This window comes from Apostichopus japonicus, chromosome 4 (genome assembly GCF_037975245.1).
Source record: "Apostichopus japonicus isolate 1M-3 chromosome 4, ASM3797524v1, whole genome shotgun sequence".
NCBI classification, from domain to species: domain Eukaryota; kingdom Metazoa; phylum Echinodermata; class Holothuroidea; order Aspidochirotida; family Stichopodidae; genus Apostichopus; species Apostichopus japonicus.
In genome coordinates, this window is record NC_092564.1 from 22,198,163 (window position 1) to 22,218,939 (window position 20,777).

General features: G+C 39.4%; 1 protein-coding gene across 3 annotated transcripts in view; it reads left to right on the forward strand.

Annotated features, from left to right (window-relative positions):
* Positions 1 to 20,492, forward strand: part of LOC139966811 (uncharacterized) — a 58,610-nt gene extending 38,118 nt beyond the window's left edge. For 2 of the 3 annotated variants that reach the window (XM_071970174.1, XM_071970177.1), the window contains exons 7-11: positions 5,482 to 5,623; positions 7,057 to 7,242; positions 8,810 to 8,942; positions 13,496 to 13,717; positions 15,778 to 20,492. In XM_071970174.1, the coding sequence (XP_071826275.1) occupies positions 5,482 to 5,623; positions 7,057 to 7,242; positions 8,810 to 8,942; positions 13,496 to 13,667 (633 nt within the window). In that variant the 3' untranslated portion in view covers positions 13,668 to 13,717; positions 15,778 to 20,492. Of the gene's footprint in view, positions 1 to 5,481; positions 5,624 to 7,056; positions 7,243 to 8,809; positions 8,943 to 13,495; positions 14,900 to 15,777 lie in introns of those variants that run through there. The other variant, XM_071970176.1, reaches the window with a different exon arrangement.
* Positions 20,493 to 20,777: the final 285 nt, after the last annotated feature.

Genomic DNA, 20,777 nt, shown 5'->3' on the forward strand with positions numbered 1-20,777 from the left:
AAGCTTCGCACTCCCTTGGTGTAGAGTACTTGTTGTTTCAAATAAGGTCACAGTTCAAGGCATTGGTTTACAGTTGAATCCAGTACGGTGTACTCGTTTTTATTGATAACTTCTGGTAGCAGACTTCGACGCCATCTTTACTCTGACTCCCTGTCGAACGCCAAGTGTGTAATCTATTTTATTACGACACTACAATCCTCCTAACTTGTGGATTGAACTCAACAATATTGAACTCAAAATGTTTGATTTGCTTTGAAGTATCAGAATAGGCACTGCATAAATAACTTTTGTCGGTTACTGAAACAATAATACTCTAGTATATCAAATCTCAAACCCAACAATATGGTAAATCTCAAATCGAACAATATGGTTAGTATATTGAACATATTGTATCACTCGGAATGTCATAAAATGTGTTACACAATAGGTTGCTTCAACTATGCAATACCATGAATACTGTCTGCTTAACAATTGTGCATATGTTCATAAATAATAAATGTTAGCATTGTGTTTCCAAGGAATATAAAAACCTATGTTAAGTCTTTTGAGAATATGATATAATTAAGACCTTCAAATCTTCTTTGTATGACATGTGAAATAAACTGCTTGAACCGTATGAACTCTACACTTCTTCTGTTTCAAGTAAAACTAAACTAACATGACAGATAATACAGATAAACTTTTCTCTTAAACTACATCACAAATAAACTTTTCTCTTAAACTACATCACAAATAAACTTTTCTCTTTTCACCTACAACTTTCCGTGATATTCATTTACATGTACAAGAAGTGACTTTCTTCTTTACAACACAAAATGATACTATAACCGAATACAAAGGGTTACATGTTTAAAAAGGAAGTGACTTTCCTTCCACAACATAAAATGCAAATGAGTTGAAGGATGTGTTTTTCCTCCAAAATAACTGTAAATGTACCAACATTGATTACTTGTCAAAACACATAAACTTTTGTGTAAGATTTCAAACCTGTGCGAATTGTCAAACAATGAATAAAATAACTGTTTCCAAAATGATATTTTAATAAATTTTATACTCTGTAAACTTAAACATTGTAAACTTAAACATTAAACATGCAACAAAATGTTGAAATGTCTTTGTTGTGTTATTCTGAGTAATACAGTTAAGTATAATAATCATTCAGATTCCTAGGTGGAGCACGATCACGGGGTGGATTTCTTCGTGCTACCATAGGAGGAGTTTGTATTCTCTCGTTTCGAGGGGGTTTGCGATTTGTGGCGATGGTGTATCATCGTTATCATCTGTTGCAGCATGAATGTCATGCTGACCTTTCAAGACTTTAAGTGTGATGAGTTTCGCGTTACGCGGTAGGAGCCACGAGATGAAACAATATGCGAACCCTTGATCGCTATGACCTTCAACGGTCTGGTGTCGAAAGGAGTAGTGTATTTACCGATATGCCCATCACGCTTCACAAGGACATAGTTACCGACTCTTATTTCCGATTCTCTGATTCTTTGATGCTTTTCCGCGTTTACCTTCTGCTTCTGCTTCATGGACTTATCGCGATTGCGAATTTCGCTGTCATTTGCTGCGTGCGATTGAGGCTCAGGTAAGCGAGTGCGGATTGGACACTGGAACATTACTGTAGCTGGTGGTGCCCCAGACGTTCTATGTGGAGTAGCTCGGTAGTTTCTCAGAAACGTGTATAGCTCTTGTTTTCAAGACTTAAGCTCGGCGGTTGCTGTGCGGACAACTTTCTTTAGAACGCGCATGAATCGCTCAACTTCTCCATTGGCCTGTGGCCATCGCGGTGTGATTCTACGATGTCAGAATCCTAAGTATTGTGCAAACATGAAATATTCGCTGTTGAAAGGTGGTACGTTATCAGTACGGACTACTTCTGGGATACCGAACAATGCAAATATGCGATCCAAATGTGGGATAACCACTTTACTAGAAGTGGATGTGAGAATTTCAACCACTGGGAATCTGCTATAATCGTCGATGATGACAAGAAGATGCTCTCCGGTTGGAAGATCTGAGAAGTCTATGCTGACTTCTTTCCAAGGATGTGTTGGAAGTGCTGACATTTGGATAGGTTCACGCATAGTTGAACTGCTTGTTGCTTGGCATGGAATACATTGACTGATCTTTTCTTCCACATGCTTGTCTATTCCAGGAAACCAAACTTTTTCGCTAATCAGCTGTTTCGTGCGAACGACACCTTGGTGTCCTTGGTGTGCGATTGTGATGATGCGATCGCGAAGGATTGACGGAATCACAATTCTGTGATCACGGAGTAACACTTTTCCATCTTTTGCTACGCTGAGCTCATTCTTTACGTTTTTGAAGCACTGCAGCTCTGGTGTAATCGAGTACCAGCTATTCCCTTTGACAGCTTTGATGCATGCTTGCAAAACAGGATCTGATGTGGTCGCTGCAACTATCTCATCCATGTTGATCGATTTGGGTACTGCGTTTTCAACGATGAAGTTGATGTGCTCTTCTGCGTTTGGCTCAACGGTTGATGTGCTAGGTGACGGATGTCGCGACAAAAAGTAGGCCGGGTTGGTTGCACCTGGTTGGTATTCTAGAGAAAAATCATACTGCTGAAGGTGCAGCATCCATCTTTCTATTCTCGCTGGTGGAGATGAGTTGGATCTGTTGAACAATGGCACTAGTGGCTTATGGTCTGTGATGACCGTGAACTTGCTGCCATACAAGTACAGGTAGAAGTGTGTGATTCCCCACGTTACTGCCAGGGCTTCACGCTCGGTTTGTGAATACCGCTTCTCGACAGCTGTAAGTGAACGGCTCGCTAGTGCTACAATTTTGTTGCTTCGGTCACTGCCTTGTACTAGCATAGCACATAGCCCTACGGGACTAGCATCTACAACGACTGTGGAATGAAGACGCGAGTCAAAGTATGCCATATGACAGTGCTGTGCTATTGCATGCTTGATGTCATTGAAGGATTTGGCGTGATGCTCTTCCCATGACCATGGAATGCTCTGTCTGGTCAGATCACGAAGTGGTTCAGATAGTGATGCCAGGTGTGGAATGAATCTTGCACAGTAGTTTGCTAACCCAAGAAAGCTTCGGACTTCTTCCCGATTGCTAGGAGGTGGTGCCTCGATCAACGATTGGACTTTCGTGGGACTTGGTGATACGCCTGATGAGCTGAAGATATGCCCAAAGAATTCAACCGAAGATTTGTTGAACTCGCATTTATCGCCATTGAGAGTTAGGCTCTTCTCTCTTAGACGTTGCATGCACTTCACTAGCCGCTCGTTGTGTTCTTGTTGATTCTTGGCATATACCAATATGTCGTCACTGATGTTAATCACGCCTTGAAGACCTGCCAGGGCTGACTGTATCAGATTTTGGAACTGTTCCACTCCGCTATTCACTCCAAAATTCAATCTCTTATACTGATACAAGCCAACATGGGTGGAGAAAACAGTGAGATAACGTGATGCCTCGTCTAATTCGATTTGGTGATATCCACTGTTTAGATCCAGCTTGGTGAATACTGTTGCCCCATTCAGCTTAGCTAATATGTCATCAATGGTTGGAGTGACGTGCCGCTCTCTCGCGATAGCTTTGTTCACAGCTCGCATATCAACACAAATCCTGATTTTGCCTGGTTGCTTTGGTTTAGGCACAACTCGAATTGGAGAGACCCATGGTGTAGGCATACTATGCACAGGCTCAATGATGTCCAATTCTTGTAAGCGTTTCAGTTCGGCTTCGACATGTTGTCTGACGTGGAAAGGTATCCTGCGATGCGGCTGAGTAACAGGAGTGACGGACTGATCCACGTGTAGTTTGCATGTGACGCCTGCTAGCTTGCCTAGTCCAACGAACCGATCACTGAATTCGTCGATGACCGACGGTGCTGCATGAACATTGTATGTAACAGCGATCATGTGGAGCTCTTTCGCAGTGTTCAGACGTAGCAGAGTGGGACCACTGTGCTCCGTAATGAAGAATATATCTCTTTGCATCTGCGCTTTGTGACGTACAAGCAGAGAGATTTTTCCAAGAACATCAATGGGACTGTTGGCACCAAATGCATAGACTTGTTTGCCTGTAGGTTCGCGTGGTGATTGTTCTGTACAGATTGTGTTCAGAGTTTCTCGACTCATTATGCTCACTGACGTACCTGTGTCAATGACAGCTGTAGTCTTAACATCATTGATGATCACCGATACTTTGAGTAGTTGATTACTCTAATCTGATGGACCTATGGCAAATAGATAGTCCTCGTTATTTGACTCACCTTGCGCTGCTTGGAGAGATGGTTGTGACTGTGAGTGTTGTGTTGTCTGTTCTACAAGGTTAACCTCTGCTTGTTGTTTCAGCTTGGTTTTGCACACTTTTGCAAAGTGATTTTGCTTTTTGCAGAATAAGCAGGTTTTTCCTTGTGCTGGACATGGATGATCAGTATGAGGGTATTTGTCACCACAGTTACGGCAGATCTGTGACTTTGAGTTCTGCTGTTGTTTAAATTTAGCGGGTTTCTGACGGTTTTGACGTTCGTGCTTGACGTAGTGCATGTCAGAAATGTCACTCATAGTGCTCTTTGCAATCTCACTGGCATGTGCAGTGGCTGCTTCAGCTGCTCGGACAATTGTGATGGCTTGAGTTAGGGTCAAGTGTGCTTCACGAAGGAGGTGTTGACGAATGTTAGCATTTCTCATGCCTAGAATTATCCTGTCCCTTATGAGAGATTCTGTCAATGTTTCAAATTCACATGTTTCTGCTAATGACTTGAGAGATGTAACAAAGCTCTCAAACGATTCACCCTCTCTTTGTACTCTCGTGTTAAATATGTACCGTTCATATGTAGTATTAACATGTCCCTTACAATGCACTTCAAACTGATCGATTTCCTTCTGATATGTCTTTGCGTCAGCTTCGTTAGCCCACGTAAACGTGTTGTATAGGTCGACCGCTGGCTGCCCTATCACGGCTAGCAGAGTCGCCACCCGCAGCGAGTTGTCTCGTGTGGCTATCCCCGTTGCAAGTTTGAAGTTTGTGAATGCCTGTTTGAATTTCTTGAAGCTTGTTGCAAGACTTGATGAATCTATATCCAGAGGTGGAGGCGGTGGAATCGTGAATGTGGCCATCGCAAATTATCCTCGTCGCCAATGTAGAGTACTTGTTGTTTCAAATAAGGACACAGTTCAAGGCATTGGTTTACAGTTGAATACAATACGGTGTACTCGTTTTTATTGATAACTTCTGGTAGCAGACTTCGACGCCATCTTTACTCTGACTCCCTGTCGAACGCCAAGTGTGTAATCTATTTTATTACGACACTACACTTGGCAAATCCCTTGCTATGCACCTGTTGTTTGAAAACAGATTTAATAAGGTTTTTTTCTAACCTTCCCAGTTTTGCAGTCTATGCCATGTGTTCTCTGAGTATGAAATGTATAATGAAATATATAATATAATATATATATAAACAATATTATTTTTCTCTTCTTTAAGAGTCGAGGCTTTAAGGTCTGGATTGACGTGGATGAAATGACTGGATCGTTACTAGATGCGATGGCTGAGGCAGTCAACAACTCATATTTATTTATTTTGTGTGTTTCAGATGGATATAGGAAGAGCAATAACTGTAGACTCGGTGAGACACAGTTTGTTTTTATGTACCATGTGTTTACAAGATAACGATCCAACATATACTCTAGCCTCAGCTTCATTTAGTTTTCAAGAAAATCCAGATATATACAAATACAAATCTCCAGTTACTTGTCATAAGTACAATACAGGCCTGTAGCAACAACTTTCCTCATTTGGACCTATGCTGTATTCAAATGAGTTGGGACCTTGACTCTTTGACCAAAAATTAATTTATTCAATATGTATTAAATCTAGTGATATATTGATCCAAGTTTTCCTTCTTGAAATATAATTGTATAAGGTTTTCACATTTTGACATCAAATTACCTTTCAACACCCCATCAAAAACAATAAGCTTCTTGAACTAAAATGTTTGCGATAAACATAGCATACTCATAACGATTGTTTTTACTTACATATGTTGTGGATTGGGTGAGAGTGTGTTGCGTGGGGGGGGGGGGGGGGCTGGAAGTTACTTGTGTTTGCTTACCCACAAGATCACTGATTTATATCTTAACACAAGGATATATAGAATAATGGTAGGGATCCTTTCTCGCCAGTACAAGTTATGTTCATCTCTTATTTATTTCTTATGAAAAGTGATCTTTATCACTTTGCATGGATAATATGTCTTGATTGTAGTAACACAGTGATAAGTATTGGTAATCAAGGTTTAAAGTTTGCTTATTTCTGCATAAAAAATAATTGTCATATTCTTTGAGGGCGGCAGATGAGCTTATCTTTTGCAAAACAGTGAAAGCAGAAACGTTTGATAAAAAATATTGGAACGAACTTCTGGAAATTGGGAACAAGGAACCTTTGTTTATTTCCTCAACTCTTTGGTTTCGATGCTGTTTCTAACAAAAAGATGAACAAGGTTGATTGTTAACTCTGTTGACCATGATCATCTGAAGTATCTATCACCTATTGATGTAAGGAGGCTGGAGTTTGTTGTAGATCAAGTTGTTTGATTTTTGGTTACTTTCCCAAGGCAGGCAAGTAACCTATGCAGTCAAATTGGCGTGTGTATATGTATGTGTGGGTGTGCACACACACGCACGTGTGTGAGTGTATGTGACGACGCCCTTGCTTGTAAATTCACTCTGATAGAATACTTGACCTTACACACATCAAGACCTGACCTCCAATTCCCCATGGTCATTGTACAGGCTGCTATTGTCAAATAAAGCACCTTTGCAAAAAAAACTACTGAGAGATATACTGTAGTTTTTTCCACCAGAGTTTTTCAAGATATCTTGTTAGAAATATACATGCAGCTTGAATCTTCTTGAAGCTTGTTCTACATTACGAGAACCTATTTCTTTTGTAGCGCAAGTAACCAGGTTTGAGTGTCTTCACTTTGGTTGTGCCCATGCAGGCAAATCTTTGGTCTCTTTCTTAAAAGGTGTCTTCTTTCGTTGTTTGTTCTTCCCATAGAAGCTAAATACGCTAATGGACAAAAGAAGGTGCTTTTACCAGTATTGGTGGACTCTACCCTCACCTCCCGGAAAGATTGGCTGGCCTTTTTGTGTTCCGATATGCTCTATGTTGATTTCAGAGAAGACAATAAATTCCATTCGAAGTGTGAAGAATTGGCGAATCAAATACATCGTCTCACTGGGGGTAAAGATGCTCTTGATTCAAAACCAGTTATTTGCATTTGGCTTTGCCATGTTCCTTGCATGTCCATTTGGACTTACTTATTCCTTAAAAACAGTTTTGAACTTATCCAAGCTAGGACACTCATCGATCTATTTGATGTCAAGAATGTTGTCCACAGGACGATTTTTCACTGTTAGTATTGACCACATGCAGAAAAATGATAGAAAGAATTATAGGCATTTTTTTTATCACTTTTGTTCATGGTATGGAAGTCAAACTTGACACAACAGGACAGTATTGTTTTGGTGTAAAAATGTGTAAAAATTTACCCCCAAAAATATACCAATTCTACTTAAGTAAAAGTCAATGTTGGTGTATTCGAATCTCCATTGAAGAACATTCACCGATCAGCCAAGCAGATGATTGAACAGGGCTGATATAAATACCAATATTGTAGCGTGCAAGTGCACTACATTAATGAAAGGAGACCCAAACCTAACCATCATCATTGGTCAACGATTATACTGATAACTCCTAAAAAAACTATCCCAAACAATTAAGAAATACCACAAACACACACACCCAAAAAACTTCAAATATAAGACTTGATCAAGTCTAAATATGACATAATCGAACCACATGTGCTTCATTTATTTGGTTTTGATGATAATCTAACCTTTGTAGTAGTTCATGTGGATTAGTGTGTGTATTTTTAAATCTCCCACCAACCAGCGTATTAGATAATGTGCATTTCTCCTCATACGAATAGGAGAGGCTGTTGGCAATTGGTAATTTTAGCTTAAGGGTATCCATAGATAAGAATCAGAAGTCTCGACCAAATCTCCATTGATTTTTAGTGTGTCTGTAACTTTTGGATTTGCCAGGTACGTGGCTGCATACATGCCTGTGCACAGAGGTGTCTAATGAACGTTGTACTGTTTTGGAAAAGGCTATATACTACTGCCTAATGTGTCACATTCATATAAGATTAATGTAGCATCATCAAAACCACACTGCAGTTTTGCTGTCTGGTTATGATTTTCTTTCTTTATTACAATATTATTTTTCACCATGAAAGTAAGAACAGAAAAAAACAAAGAGAAAGTAAGATACCAGTGGCACTATGAAATCATTGATTTACAAAATGTCAGCTCCCAAACAGGACTTGCAAAATGAGCATATCTCCCTCAAAGAGCAAGGTTTTCCATAGCTGTTTGAGAGTTGTTTATCACCAAAAGCTCTGTCACATCAGCTAAAGACTATGGTAGGATTTATGTGTCCTTTAATCAAGCACTATCTATAACTTCAACAAAGAATATAGGGAAGTCTACTCATATTATGTTATTGTTGAAAATTATGCTGTAGTGAAATGCAAACAGTGTCTCTCTTCAAATTAAATTCAAACTAAGGTGGTAGTTCCAGTACTTTTCAACTATTCTGCAACCTGTAAATTTCCAAATTTCAAAAAGTGATCCTTTTTACCTTAAAAGTATTTAAGTTGCAGGCTGAGTCGCTTCTGAAGCAACGCCGATTGCTATAGTTTGAACTCGTAGCAGTAACAACCATGTTTGGTATTGGGGTCTTTCAGAAACCGATGAAACAGACACTTCTCAATCATCTCGAGTGCTAAAGAGGTCAAATACGTTGGCATTTTCTTCTAATGCTGGAGACTGGGGACCTGAGGACGTCAGTATTTGGCTACGTGAAAATGACCTTCAAGGGTAAGAACAATCATTGAATATATCATGGAATTTGAGTAAATTAACTGATAAAATAATAATAATAATAATAATCTGCAGTTATTTATACGACACTTAAGCGACCATAAATATGGGAGAAACCCGCAAGGGCTTATGGATTACATCTTACACGTCAGGTGGATTCCAATTCAACATTTTAACTCAAATTTGGATTCTTTTCAATTTAGAAAGTCATTTCAGATGGGAAAACTGTAGATTGCTCTTGGATGAAAAACACACTTTACTATGACTCGACTGTTGATCAAACCTGGGACGTCCCAATTGCTAATCCTCATTGCTTCAAATGCCACGGCCTTTATCCAAAGCACTGATGGCGATGGATTTCAATAAATATACACTCTTTGATAATTTGCTACTACCTGGGCCCTTTCTTTGGCATTGCATAAGGTCCCGAGTCCCCCACATGGCGGTGGGAGGTGGGTGAGACAGGTAAGAATTGTCGTTCGTAAATTTCCAAATCAGTTAGTGTTGGTGTATTTACAACAATCCTCTATTACCTGTTTTCTACTACACTAACGCACAGAATGACACTGCTACGATGGTGAGAGGCCCAACGGGCAGGACCTGCCGAAGAAACGCCCAACACTGCGCATCAAAATGCAAACTCCGAGGCGACAGGTTCCATCAAATTGGACTCGATGAAAGTCGAGGTTGTCTTCCATGAAATGTCCCCGAGGATATTGTCAGGCAAACATGGCCATGGACTGGATAACGGCCATGCAGTTGGGTTCAGTGACCACAGGGGTATAGGCTGACTTGGTCTGGGACTAGGCTCAATACATGTGGTGAGTCTGGGAGGCTGCGTGGGGTTCCCACTATGAGACTCAGCAGGATTGTAAACCACAGTCTTCTTGGCAGTAGGGTGCGATGAGCAGAAGCCTCGCATGTGATAGGCTGAGTTTGAGCAGGACCCTGTGTATGAGGCGTGGCATTTCAACGTGTAGAAAACTGGAGGTTTCGTGTTGGTTGCAGAAGGAAATAGGTCAATGACCGGAATTCAGAACAACTTGAACAGGCTTCGGCATGTGTCCCTCCGCAGGGACCACTCTGTTGGGGTCTGGATACCTCCGGATAGGGCATTTGCCTTCACATTCTCCTTCCCGTGATGTGCAAGGCTTGGATAGCAATGTTCCTGTCTTTGCACCAGTGAAGCAGGTCACATTATACTGTGCAGAGCGACTGGGACTTTGTTCCTCCCTGCCTGTTAGTATATGCCATCACTGTCGTGTTGTCACAGAAGGCCATCACAGTGTGATCCAGGAGGTTGCTCTCATAATTGCAGAGGGTTCTTGCTACCGCTACCATCTTTAGTGCGTTGATATGCGCCTCCTGCCAGCAGGGCTCCCACTTCTCTGTGATCGTAAGGTGGTTAACATTTTGTCTGCCTTCTATTTGCCTCTCGTAAACTGGATGTAGACCAGTCTTTCTAGAGGTTCCAGGTGCCACAGGATCTACAAAGCTTTGCAGCCGGGATCTGGTCAGTGTCCTCCGTCAACTGTTGATGATGCCTCATTGGCCGCCATAAAAAATGTGGACTCAAACATCTTCCCTACTGTAGAAGCCTGGTCCAGCTCGAAGAGCAACTCTTCTAGGTGCTCGCAATGTGAGTCCTTGAAGGTACCCCTTGCTATGCCTTGCTCCACTTGGAGGCGATCTTCAGGAATTTATGGGGGGACGAAATAAATGCTTCCACTTCTCCTTGTTCACCAAGAGTGCTTTGTCCTGCTTTGCAGCAGAGGCAGTGCATCTCCGTTGCTTCTGGAAGTCTTCCACTCGTTCAGAGCATCATAGGTCAACCGGAATGAACTTGGAGCACAGCTTGGTAAATGATTTTGGAGCTGTGGAAGGTGGTCCAGCTGAAGCTGCAGACGCTGGCGCTTAGCCTCCAGCCAGGTCTCTGTTTCCTTCCAGTTGCTGGTGTACAGGTGACACAAATTGAGCATTGGTCCCGTCTGGAGCAGTTAGTTCACCACTCAAGTCTTCCTGCGACACACAACAATACGCTGAGTGGGAGGTCAAATAACCAGATATGTCACCTTTGATGCTGGTGCTTTTTATAGCTTTATCTGATAACTAATTTTGTTGCTTGTATTGTTTGAGTCATGTTGAAGTAACATGAATAACATCACCAAAATGTTGTGTTACCCCAGGTGCAGTGCTCCCACCCAGTGGACATTACTCTTAAGGGGAGTGGGGGTTCTTCGGCTGTAATGTGGTCAACTACCTGCACCGAGATACCCGGTCGTTTGGCACATATATCAACCATGCGTCTCATGACATAAACTGACCTACCTAACTACTACAGTTACCACTGCCAACACATAAACAAATAGAATAACACAAACAGCATATAGCTATGCAATGTATATATTCGTAATCAAAGAAGTAAGAACTACAGAGAAACGAGGTACAGCAATAAACTGTTAAGTAGTCGTAATAAAATATTAAACTATACACAATCAATCCCATCCATGTCTGGATGTAACACTAGTATTGTGTAGAGGGCTCACTCCCTTTATGGACCCGCACGGCCGTCTGTCCGATCAGGGTCACATCATTGCTTGGTGGGGAGGGGGCATCCTACGACCAGGACTTTAGTCATGCCCACTCAAACCCAAAGGATCTGTATAGAAATTATGGAGTAATTTCTAGTGATGTCTCTGACATCCTATCAAGTGAGTGGCCTAATTAAATACCAATATAACCAATACAAATGGGCCCAATACCAACTAAAATATGAGACAATTCTACGATTGGTACATTCTAATCGTTATGGATAAGTATAAATGAAATATGTTTCCAGTAAATAGCATAAGTAAATATTCTCACATCTAGCCAAAGTGACATTCAATGATGGACACCATGCAGCTAAAAACTAATTGCATTAATACTAATATAACTGCATACATACTCTATATTATAAGACTCATATACATAGCATAGCTAACGCCAAACAGTAGCAAAACTATTAGGGTCAAATTCTGACAAGAACTGTCACCAAGGGAACCAAAGAACATATACCAGCTAAATAAGGAGTCCACAAAAGATAAATTCTAAAGCTTAGTGTAACCTATAGAGTACCAATACAGAATTAATTAGAATGGGATAAACACATTACAGAAATAATTAGAATGGGATAAACAACATTGGCTTTCTGTCCTATCGATGGAAGACATAGTTACTAAAGTACACAATGGATTGTAAAGTAAAGCTATCTATGGTATATGACTTTAAATTAAACACAAAAACATCTCTGTGTGCTTGGAGCCACACAGAGTAACTAAAACATTATTTAACTAATAAGCTTACTTCTGAAATATAAAGTAATTCACACCTGTATAGAAATTATTGGGTAATTTCTAGTCTCTAACATCCTATTAACAGCTGAGGGCTATCAAGTGAGTGGCACAGATTATTGGTAAAGTGGCCTAATTATAGAGCCAGGGGAAAGTACCCTATACAGCTCCCTGCCAAATAAAGAGATAAAAGAACCAGCTGATGGGCTTACTCATCAGAAAACACTGGTCACATTACCCAATAACTACTAAGACACCAGGTGTAAACAAGTTAGTGATATAGTCCCAGTGAATGAGTTCATGCACCACGAGGTGAACACTGGGTCACCTATTTGCAGAAGATCTCACTCTCCTGGGACAGCTTAAGCTTTTAATCTGTTGGCTCATTGGTTCAATAGTGGTTTTACTCTTCTTGGTACACATGGAGGACAAAGCAATGTCATTCCAAGAATACAGGCCTCATCATGACGACTTCCTGCAATGAAGTGACAGGCCATTGAACTCCATGAGCACCAAGAATTTGTAGGGCGAACCTATCACAGGGAGGGGGAATCTAATTCTTAGTACTTCCTAATTTACCAAAAAGTTAGGGGTGCTACAGTTGATATTATTATGAGTCACCGCGCATTCTTCTCCTTCCTTAGAATTGACTAAGAATATTAACATTCTGGTCAGAATAATCAGGGCCATGTCTGCAAACTAAACTTGGGGGGTAATACATACCAAATCACGGTTCACTTTCCCGGGCCATGTCCGTACATGCGTCATGACTTTCTCATTATGTATATCCCTATTTCCACTTTGTGGTGACTAACTTTCAGAATCTGATTTCCAATATTGGAGTTACCTACATATATATCAGGTTGTGAATGAAACACAATACAGTCGGATCTGCTTCCATTGGAGTAACAGAAATGATGAAAATTTCATTATCAAACATAGGATTTGCTTTAAATTGACTTTACAACATTAGTCCCTTTCCTACCATAGCCAAAACGATTAAATGTAAATATACAGGCAATTTCTGAACTTTCATTGCGATAATAAAACTTTACATTCCTGATTTCTTTGCCAGGAGGTGGATGACTGAAACAGCAAATTTGTTTAATTTTCAAATTTAGAGGGGTGGGGTGGGGGAGGGGGATGACAGCTGCACTTCCTTTGCTTATGCTACGTCAAGACTTCTTTTATCACCTTCTCCTTGTTTTAATGTTACAGTCTAGCTTGCAGTCTTGAAGGAGCTGATGGCAATACAATAGCTGCTTTGAGGAAGATGAGAAGGGAAGCTCCCGAGTTCTTCTATCGATCGTTGTGGGAATGCGATGACAAGTTCAAAGCACAGAAACTTATGATGTTACTGAAATTCACTAGAGCAATGGACCAACTATGAAGCAGAGAAGTACCAGAATCAAATCTGGAGTATGAAATGTTTCCCGGAAGGTAATTAGGCGGTATTGAAGAACTATTGACCATGCATATGTTACACTGGGGAGCCCCATTTGACTGGGGGAAACACTGAAAGTGGGAGAGTAAGAGATGTTATTTCGGAGATCCTGTTACAGTGAAAAACTTAACTGTTTCTCTCTACAAGTAATACAAGGCAACTTGAATATAATAGCAGCAATCAAATGTTTACAGAACCCTAAGTTTCAGAAAATAGGTCTAGCATTAAATTTTGAGATGATCCCTGAATGTTATTACTGACCATGAGTCATGGTCAGTTATGCGCCCTAGACGTCTAATTATGATCACGTGACGTAAATGTCTCGTCAGCATTATCTCCTGCTACAAGGCATCTTTGGCTATATAGAAATAGAAGTTCATTTTTATGTGGGTAGGATTGGTACCTATTGCAATTGGTATAATATATTGTGTTTAGAACATATTTATTTAACATTTTACATGTTAATAAATTTAAAATGAACTTTTGTTCAATGTTTACATTATGTTTACTTCGTTATAAAACTGTATTTTCTGTACATTATCTGGCATTCAAGTTGGTCATACGCCATGATTGTTTCGAGTATCATGAATCATTGATGTATTTGCATACAGACTACTACTAAAGTCTGGATACAGTTTTACTTGATATACATTTTAATATATTGGTCCGTTTGTTGTTGTTTAATACTTACTTCTTAAGGCCCGGTCACACTACAGCGATATTTTATTGGAAAACGGTCCAATTTTTTCCGATTTTAGGCCGAAGAGTGAGGTTTGTGGTAGTGAATGTAATGAATACAGTGGAATATTCGAATACCTACTCCAAATCTGAGGGGTTCTGGAACGGACTACATTCTGAAGTGACGTCACATCGAAAACGATAAAAATCGGAAGAGAAATCGGATAGCTATCCGATAAAAGGAAACGGAGTCAATATCAAAAGTTAGGAGAGGGCTATTCCACATCGGAATGGCTCAACAGATAGCAAATCAGGTCCTTTTATCACTATGGCTAGAAAACCCGAAAGAAAACTGGCTGTTTCGATTCCTCCGGGAAAATTGGATAGTATTCCGATAAAAAATCGGTATAGTGTGACCGGGCCTTTATACAATGTAAACGTGTTTACTTATTCATTTTCTGATTAAAATAGGGGGGAAATATAAACAAATACACAAGCAATTTTGTTGCATTTGTATTGTTTCTGGCATTGTTAACTATACGACCCGTACTGGCATTGTTGACGTGAAGAACGCATCCTTGTGGCATATCGAGTTGCCAATTTCACGCTTGCATATGTCTTGTTACTTGGAAGCATATCGGTTAAGTTGTCTTGTTACTTGGATATACAGAGAAGAAGGTTGACATAAGTATCAGATTATTCAATTTCATGCCCAGGCTGTATTCTTGGTGTAGTTTTAGGCCATTTACTTTAAGTAACAGTAGCCGACTGATCACACGTTATTAATATTATACCATGTGTGTAATAGGGGTTAGAGTGCAGCGCAGCAACATTGAACGGTAGCAATTATTGACACAGTGCATGTAGCGTGGACTCCACATTCTATACTGGTGGCTTGTGGGCGGAGCTAACCGTCTGCAAACTTCGACCAATGTTTTGCAAATTCCAACACATGCAGTGTGTACTTTCGTCTGCTATGAAGCTGTGCATGTGGGATGAACAAGCGAATGACATTGATATAACAAATAACGCACAGTGAAAGTGCAGAACACAGTATTTCACTGTGGCACGGTTGAATGTTGTATTGCTTCACATTGGATAATCTTGTTAGAATTCTTCGTTCTATTTAGTTCGTATCGATATTGTTGATTCGTTGGAATATATTTAACTCCTCAGCATGTCGTTTTGATTCTTATCATATAAAGGTTTTAATATTGACAAAACTGTACACAGTGAGGAAGTAACTTCCTCTCCTAGTAATAGTAAGAATAGAAGGCATACTTGTAATAGTACTCAGTAGCCTCGTACTATATTACTGTATTCTTTTAATCTGTACTGTTAATGAGTAGATTGTGTCCATTTGTTCTTATCCTAATAGGTGGCACAATTACAAATGATATTGTCACCAGACCAGTCAGCCCTACCAAAAATAACAGAGAGAGAGGTAGAAGTAGCTGTTAAAGGAATGAAAGACAACAAAGCTCCTGGAACAGATGACATCACTAGTGACAATTTTAAGGGAGCTAACCAAACTTTACAATCAAATACTGGACAAAAGAAAGGTTCCAGAGTGTTGGAAGGAGGCTAAAATTATACTCCTATTCAAAAAAGGTGATAAGTCAGACAAAACTACAGACCAATCAGCTTGTTATCCCATGTATACAAGATCTTTACTAGGATAATACAAAATAGGATCAAAGGCCTACTTGACGAAAACCAACCAAGAGAGCAGGCTGGCTTCAGAAGAAAGTATTCAACAGCAGATCATCTTCATGCCCTATATTAAGTCATCGAAAAGGCAAATGAATACAACCTGACTGAGCTGTGCATGGGATGTATTGATTACGTAAAGGCGTTTGACTCAGTGGAACATAAAGACCTATTCGCAGCACTGCGCAAAGTTGGAATAAATGAGGGATATGTCCAACTGCTAGAGGATATCTACACTAATGCCACAGCTAGGATACATATTGAAAATGATATCTTAAACATCATCAGGATTGAAAGAGGAGTGCACCAGGGAGACACCTTATCACCCAAAGTTTTTACCACTGCCATGGAAGAAATCTTCAGGAAATTGAATCTACAGGAAAGAGGCCTTAATGTAGATGGGGAAAGGCTAACCGACCTGCGATTTGCAGACAATGTAGCACTCATCACTACATCAGTGAAAGTCATGGAAGTTCATCTGAACAACCTCAACATAGAAAGCAAAAAGATTGGTTTAAAGATCCATAAGGGAAAAACAAAATACATGACCAACTACCAGTCAGACGAAACCATAATGGTGGAAAAAGAGGAAATCGATATTAGGTGGACAGGTATATACACCTTGGTCAAACCATAATGCTAGGGGAACACACCAGAGAAGAAGTTTTGATCAGGATAAAGACATGGTGGAGTTGTTTCGGTAGATACAAGGATATTCTGTGCGACCCCAAATTACCAGTGTGCATAAGAAGGAGAATGTACAACCAATGTGTCATTCCAACAATAGCCTATGGTGCTGAAACATGGACCACAACCAAGCAGCTTGAGCAGAAACTCTTAGTTGCCCAACGAGCGATGGAGAGAAGAATGCTCAACATTACGATAAGGAACAAAGTCAAGAACTCAAAAATCAGGAAACAAACACAAGTAAAAGACATCATTCTTAAGATTAAGGAAGCATAATGGAGATGGGCAGGACATCTGATGAGAAGGGGGGACAATAGATGGACCAAAAGATTGACAGAATGGCAACCCAGATACAGAAAGAGAGGTAGAGGCAGACAGAAACGTAGGTGGCGGGATGACATAACAACATACATAGGCAACACATGGACTAGACTTGCAATGGACAGAGAAACTTGGCAAAAAAATCATGAAGAGGGCTACATCCAACAGTGGATGAACACAGCCTGGTGATGGTGAATAATAGGTGGTTACCGGTGTTCAGAATCATATCGATTTCAGTAGCTGCTTGAGATATTGTTACCAAAAGATGACCCCATCATTGCTCAAAACATTTAACTAAGGGGGATTGAAATGCTAATTTTGGTTGATCACTTGAACACTAATACCCCATTACCAATGACTCAGATTTCAGATAACCTCATATCAAAAGAATTCAAAATAATTCGTTTCTGACATTTTTATTTTCCATATTGTACATAATGGATGGAAAACCAAAACGGGTAATGGCCAAATCACAACCCTCATATGTGAGAAACATTCCTACACCGAAGACATTTAAGTTGTCCAATGGAGGAGTGCTGCTGACTCTCCAGCGAACTTGGAAATTGGGTTGAAATAAGCCATATTGATGTTAATGAAAGTTATGCTTTCTACCAAGAACCATCTATGGCAACCACCCAAAACACTCAAATAACAGGGAGTCAAAATACTGTAACCTTCAAATTACAATTCATGTAGAACACTTATTCTAGTAATTTTGTGACATCAGTGTTCATACTTGTTAGGTCACACAAGTTAAGTCAGGGCTCCATTTGATGATCATCCATTCGGCTCAAATGTTACAGATAGGTGATGGACAACCAAACAGAAACTGTTTCATGTATTTCTGACAACTCATTTTCTTGAAAATAAAACAAGGAATCATTGAACAAAGTGAAAACATATAGAATGTCCTCTTCAACAAAAAATGTCTCCTTTGGACAACCAAACAAGACACAAGTTCTCCAATGGACGACCATTAATTTTCTTCAATTTTTCTTCTGTTTGTATGTCTACCTGTCTGTCTGTACACACTGTCTATTTAGATGTCCGTGTTCAAGAACTTGCTCTAAAGATCATTTAGGTGTCATAAAAGGCCATTGTTTGAATATAGTCCCAATAATTTCACCATATTAAAGGATTTAACTCTAGCATAAGGCACTGCATAAATAATTATGTTAACACTAAAGATCAATACAAAATCAAGGCTCCTTATAGCAATGCATTCCTGTGCACCTTTCTGCCTCAAAATTTCACAAACATGAAATAATAGCGTAATACATATCCATGCTTTCCTAAAATCATTTATTCATAAACTATTCATTTCTCTTTACCAAAACCAACACCTGCATTAGAGACCACCTAAACATCACTGGGTACATAAACATTCCTACTACTCTGCTCAACTGATCATGACACAGTGAAATATAAATCCACAGAAAAAACATTGAAGAAACTACTAATGCTGCCGTATTCATCCCTCATCAAGACAATATCGCAGGGTTGGATGAAGAAATGCCAATATCAGCTATAGCCACAATTCAAGACAAACAGATAATGTCCTTTAAACAAAACATTTGACAAAGTTCTCGATACAGATTCCGACAGATGACTGTTTTATTCTCAAAACTATAACCCCAACCACAGCGAAAACACACTTCCATCATAAATACATACATTAGTCCTAACCTTCAAATCTAAAACTCTTGCCAACATAAACAGCACTACAAACATAGAACATTAGCCTACTAACATCCTCTCTCCAACTCTCAACATACTTAAAAGACCACTTACTGTGCACAGTACTAGCACCATTCCTTCCTTAACATCTACACATTTTTTCGCCATCACACCATTCCTGCCTTTATCGCTACACATTTCTGGCCACCGTGTACAGTCTTAACACCATTCTTACCTTAACATCTCATTTTTGGTAACTTTGTACAGTACAGACACCATTCCAACTTTACATCTACACTTCTAGCCATCAATTACAAACTAATAACTTTGTACAGTACTAACACCATTCTTGCTTCTCAGTAACAAGCTACTAACGTTTTACAGTTCTAACACCATTCTTGCCTTACAGCTAAACTTCTGCTTACCAATAAACCAACTTCTGTGTACAATACTAACCGCACTCCTATTTTAAGATCTATCTACACCTATTGCTATCAATAACAATAAATAATCATTGTACAGTTCTAATACCACTACCACATTGATCACTTGACCTCTAAACATCAGTAAGCTATAGTATCTTTGTATAGTACTATATAGTAGTTAGCAATCTGTCTTACCTTCACATGTACACCACTTGCTATCAACTAGAACCTCTAAGCTTTGTACAGTTCTAGTGTGCAGCCTTTCTACCATTTGCAGTACAACTCTATCTTTGCCGGTGACACTGCTTACTTCGAACCAAGTTTCTGTCTTTACCTATTCAGCAGTAACAATAAAAACCAAAACTACTAGCTCTTTACAGTATATAATAAGCTTTACGTATTTGCTCATGTTACATACTACCAACTAGAGGAGTAATATTTGCAATAAATACTCACATGTCTGCCATGATAACGTCCAACTTATCAGAAAGAGACCTGTAGAGTAGTTGGTTTCTTAGGCAATTTTCCTCAACCGTTGCAATTGTCTGAGGTATGAAAAGTTCTTTCATATAAATGTCAACGTGCAAAAAAATATTTCTTCAAGATTAAAGTTCCAAGCACCAACACACTACACAATGGCACACAAGTTAGTAACAAGTATGTTATCTTTCACTACCTCCCTCATATTTTATTAATCTTATTAATATTCTAGCAGTTTTCAACGAAGTTCGTGACAAAATATTATCTCTTATTGTTTGTGTTGCACTTGCTTCATATTCAGCTCCGTTAACCAATAAAATGCAATTGAATGCAAGAAAACTATTTTTCAATTGGTAGAGGTCAAAGAGCATTTGAGGTCTGTCACAAGACTTGCCTCACTGTTATGCCTGAAAACGTGGATATGTCACACATGTTTGTTATGTCACATTAAGTTTGAACTTTCTGTTTCGCATTTTATGGATTGAGTAAAATAAAGGCTGTACTTATTCATTGAACTTGCGGTAATAAGTTATAAGTTTCATAAAAGTTTCAACATAATAGCGTCGTTCATTGATAGTGTATATTTGTTCTGTGAAAAAGACATGTTGTAGTGTTCAATGATACTGTTATATTATCAACTTCTGCACCATTGGTGCTCTTGTCATAGCAATGGTTAAGCACATTTTATCCACTTCTTCTTAGTTTCAACCTCTGTATTAAGCTTTCCAAAATGTTCAAAAAAACTAACGAACTTGAAGAAAGGAATAAACATGTTAACCAAGTATCCTTTGAATTCATTTGTTTGTATTATTTGTGTATTACATGTTAATAATAATTACAGTATGTCGACAATCCGGTGAAATAGTTTAAACGATGGAAGAAAGGAAGAAAATGGCTACTAAGCAATTACCTGGATCTATAGACCAAGACTCATGGGCAGAGTGGTTATGAATTTTCGTAACCGCATTTCTAGTTTATATAGGAATGCAAATACTCATTGTTCTGGTGATCCCCGAATGAAATGATTCAGCTCTAAGGGTAATCCCCATGTATACAGGTCACCTGATATCTTTGCAGC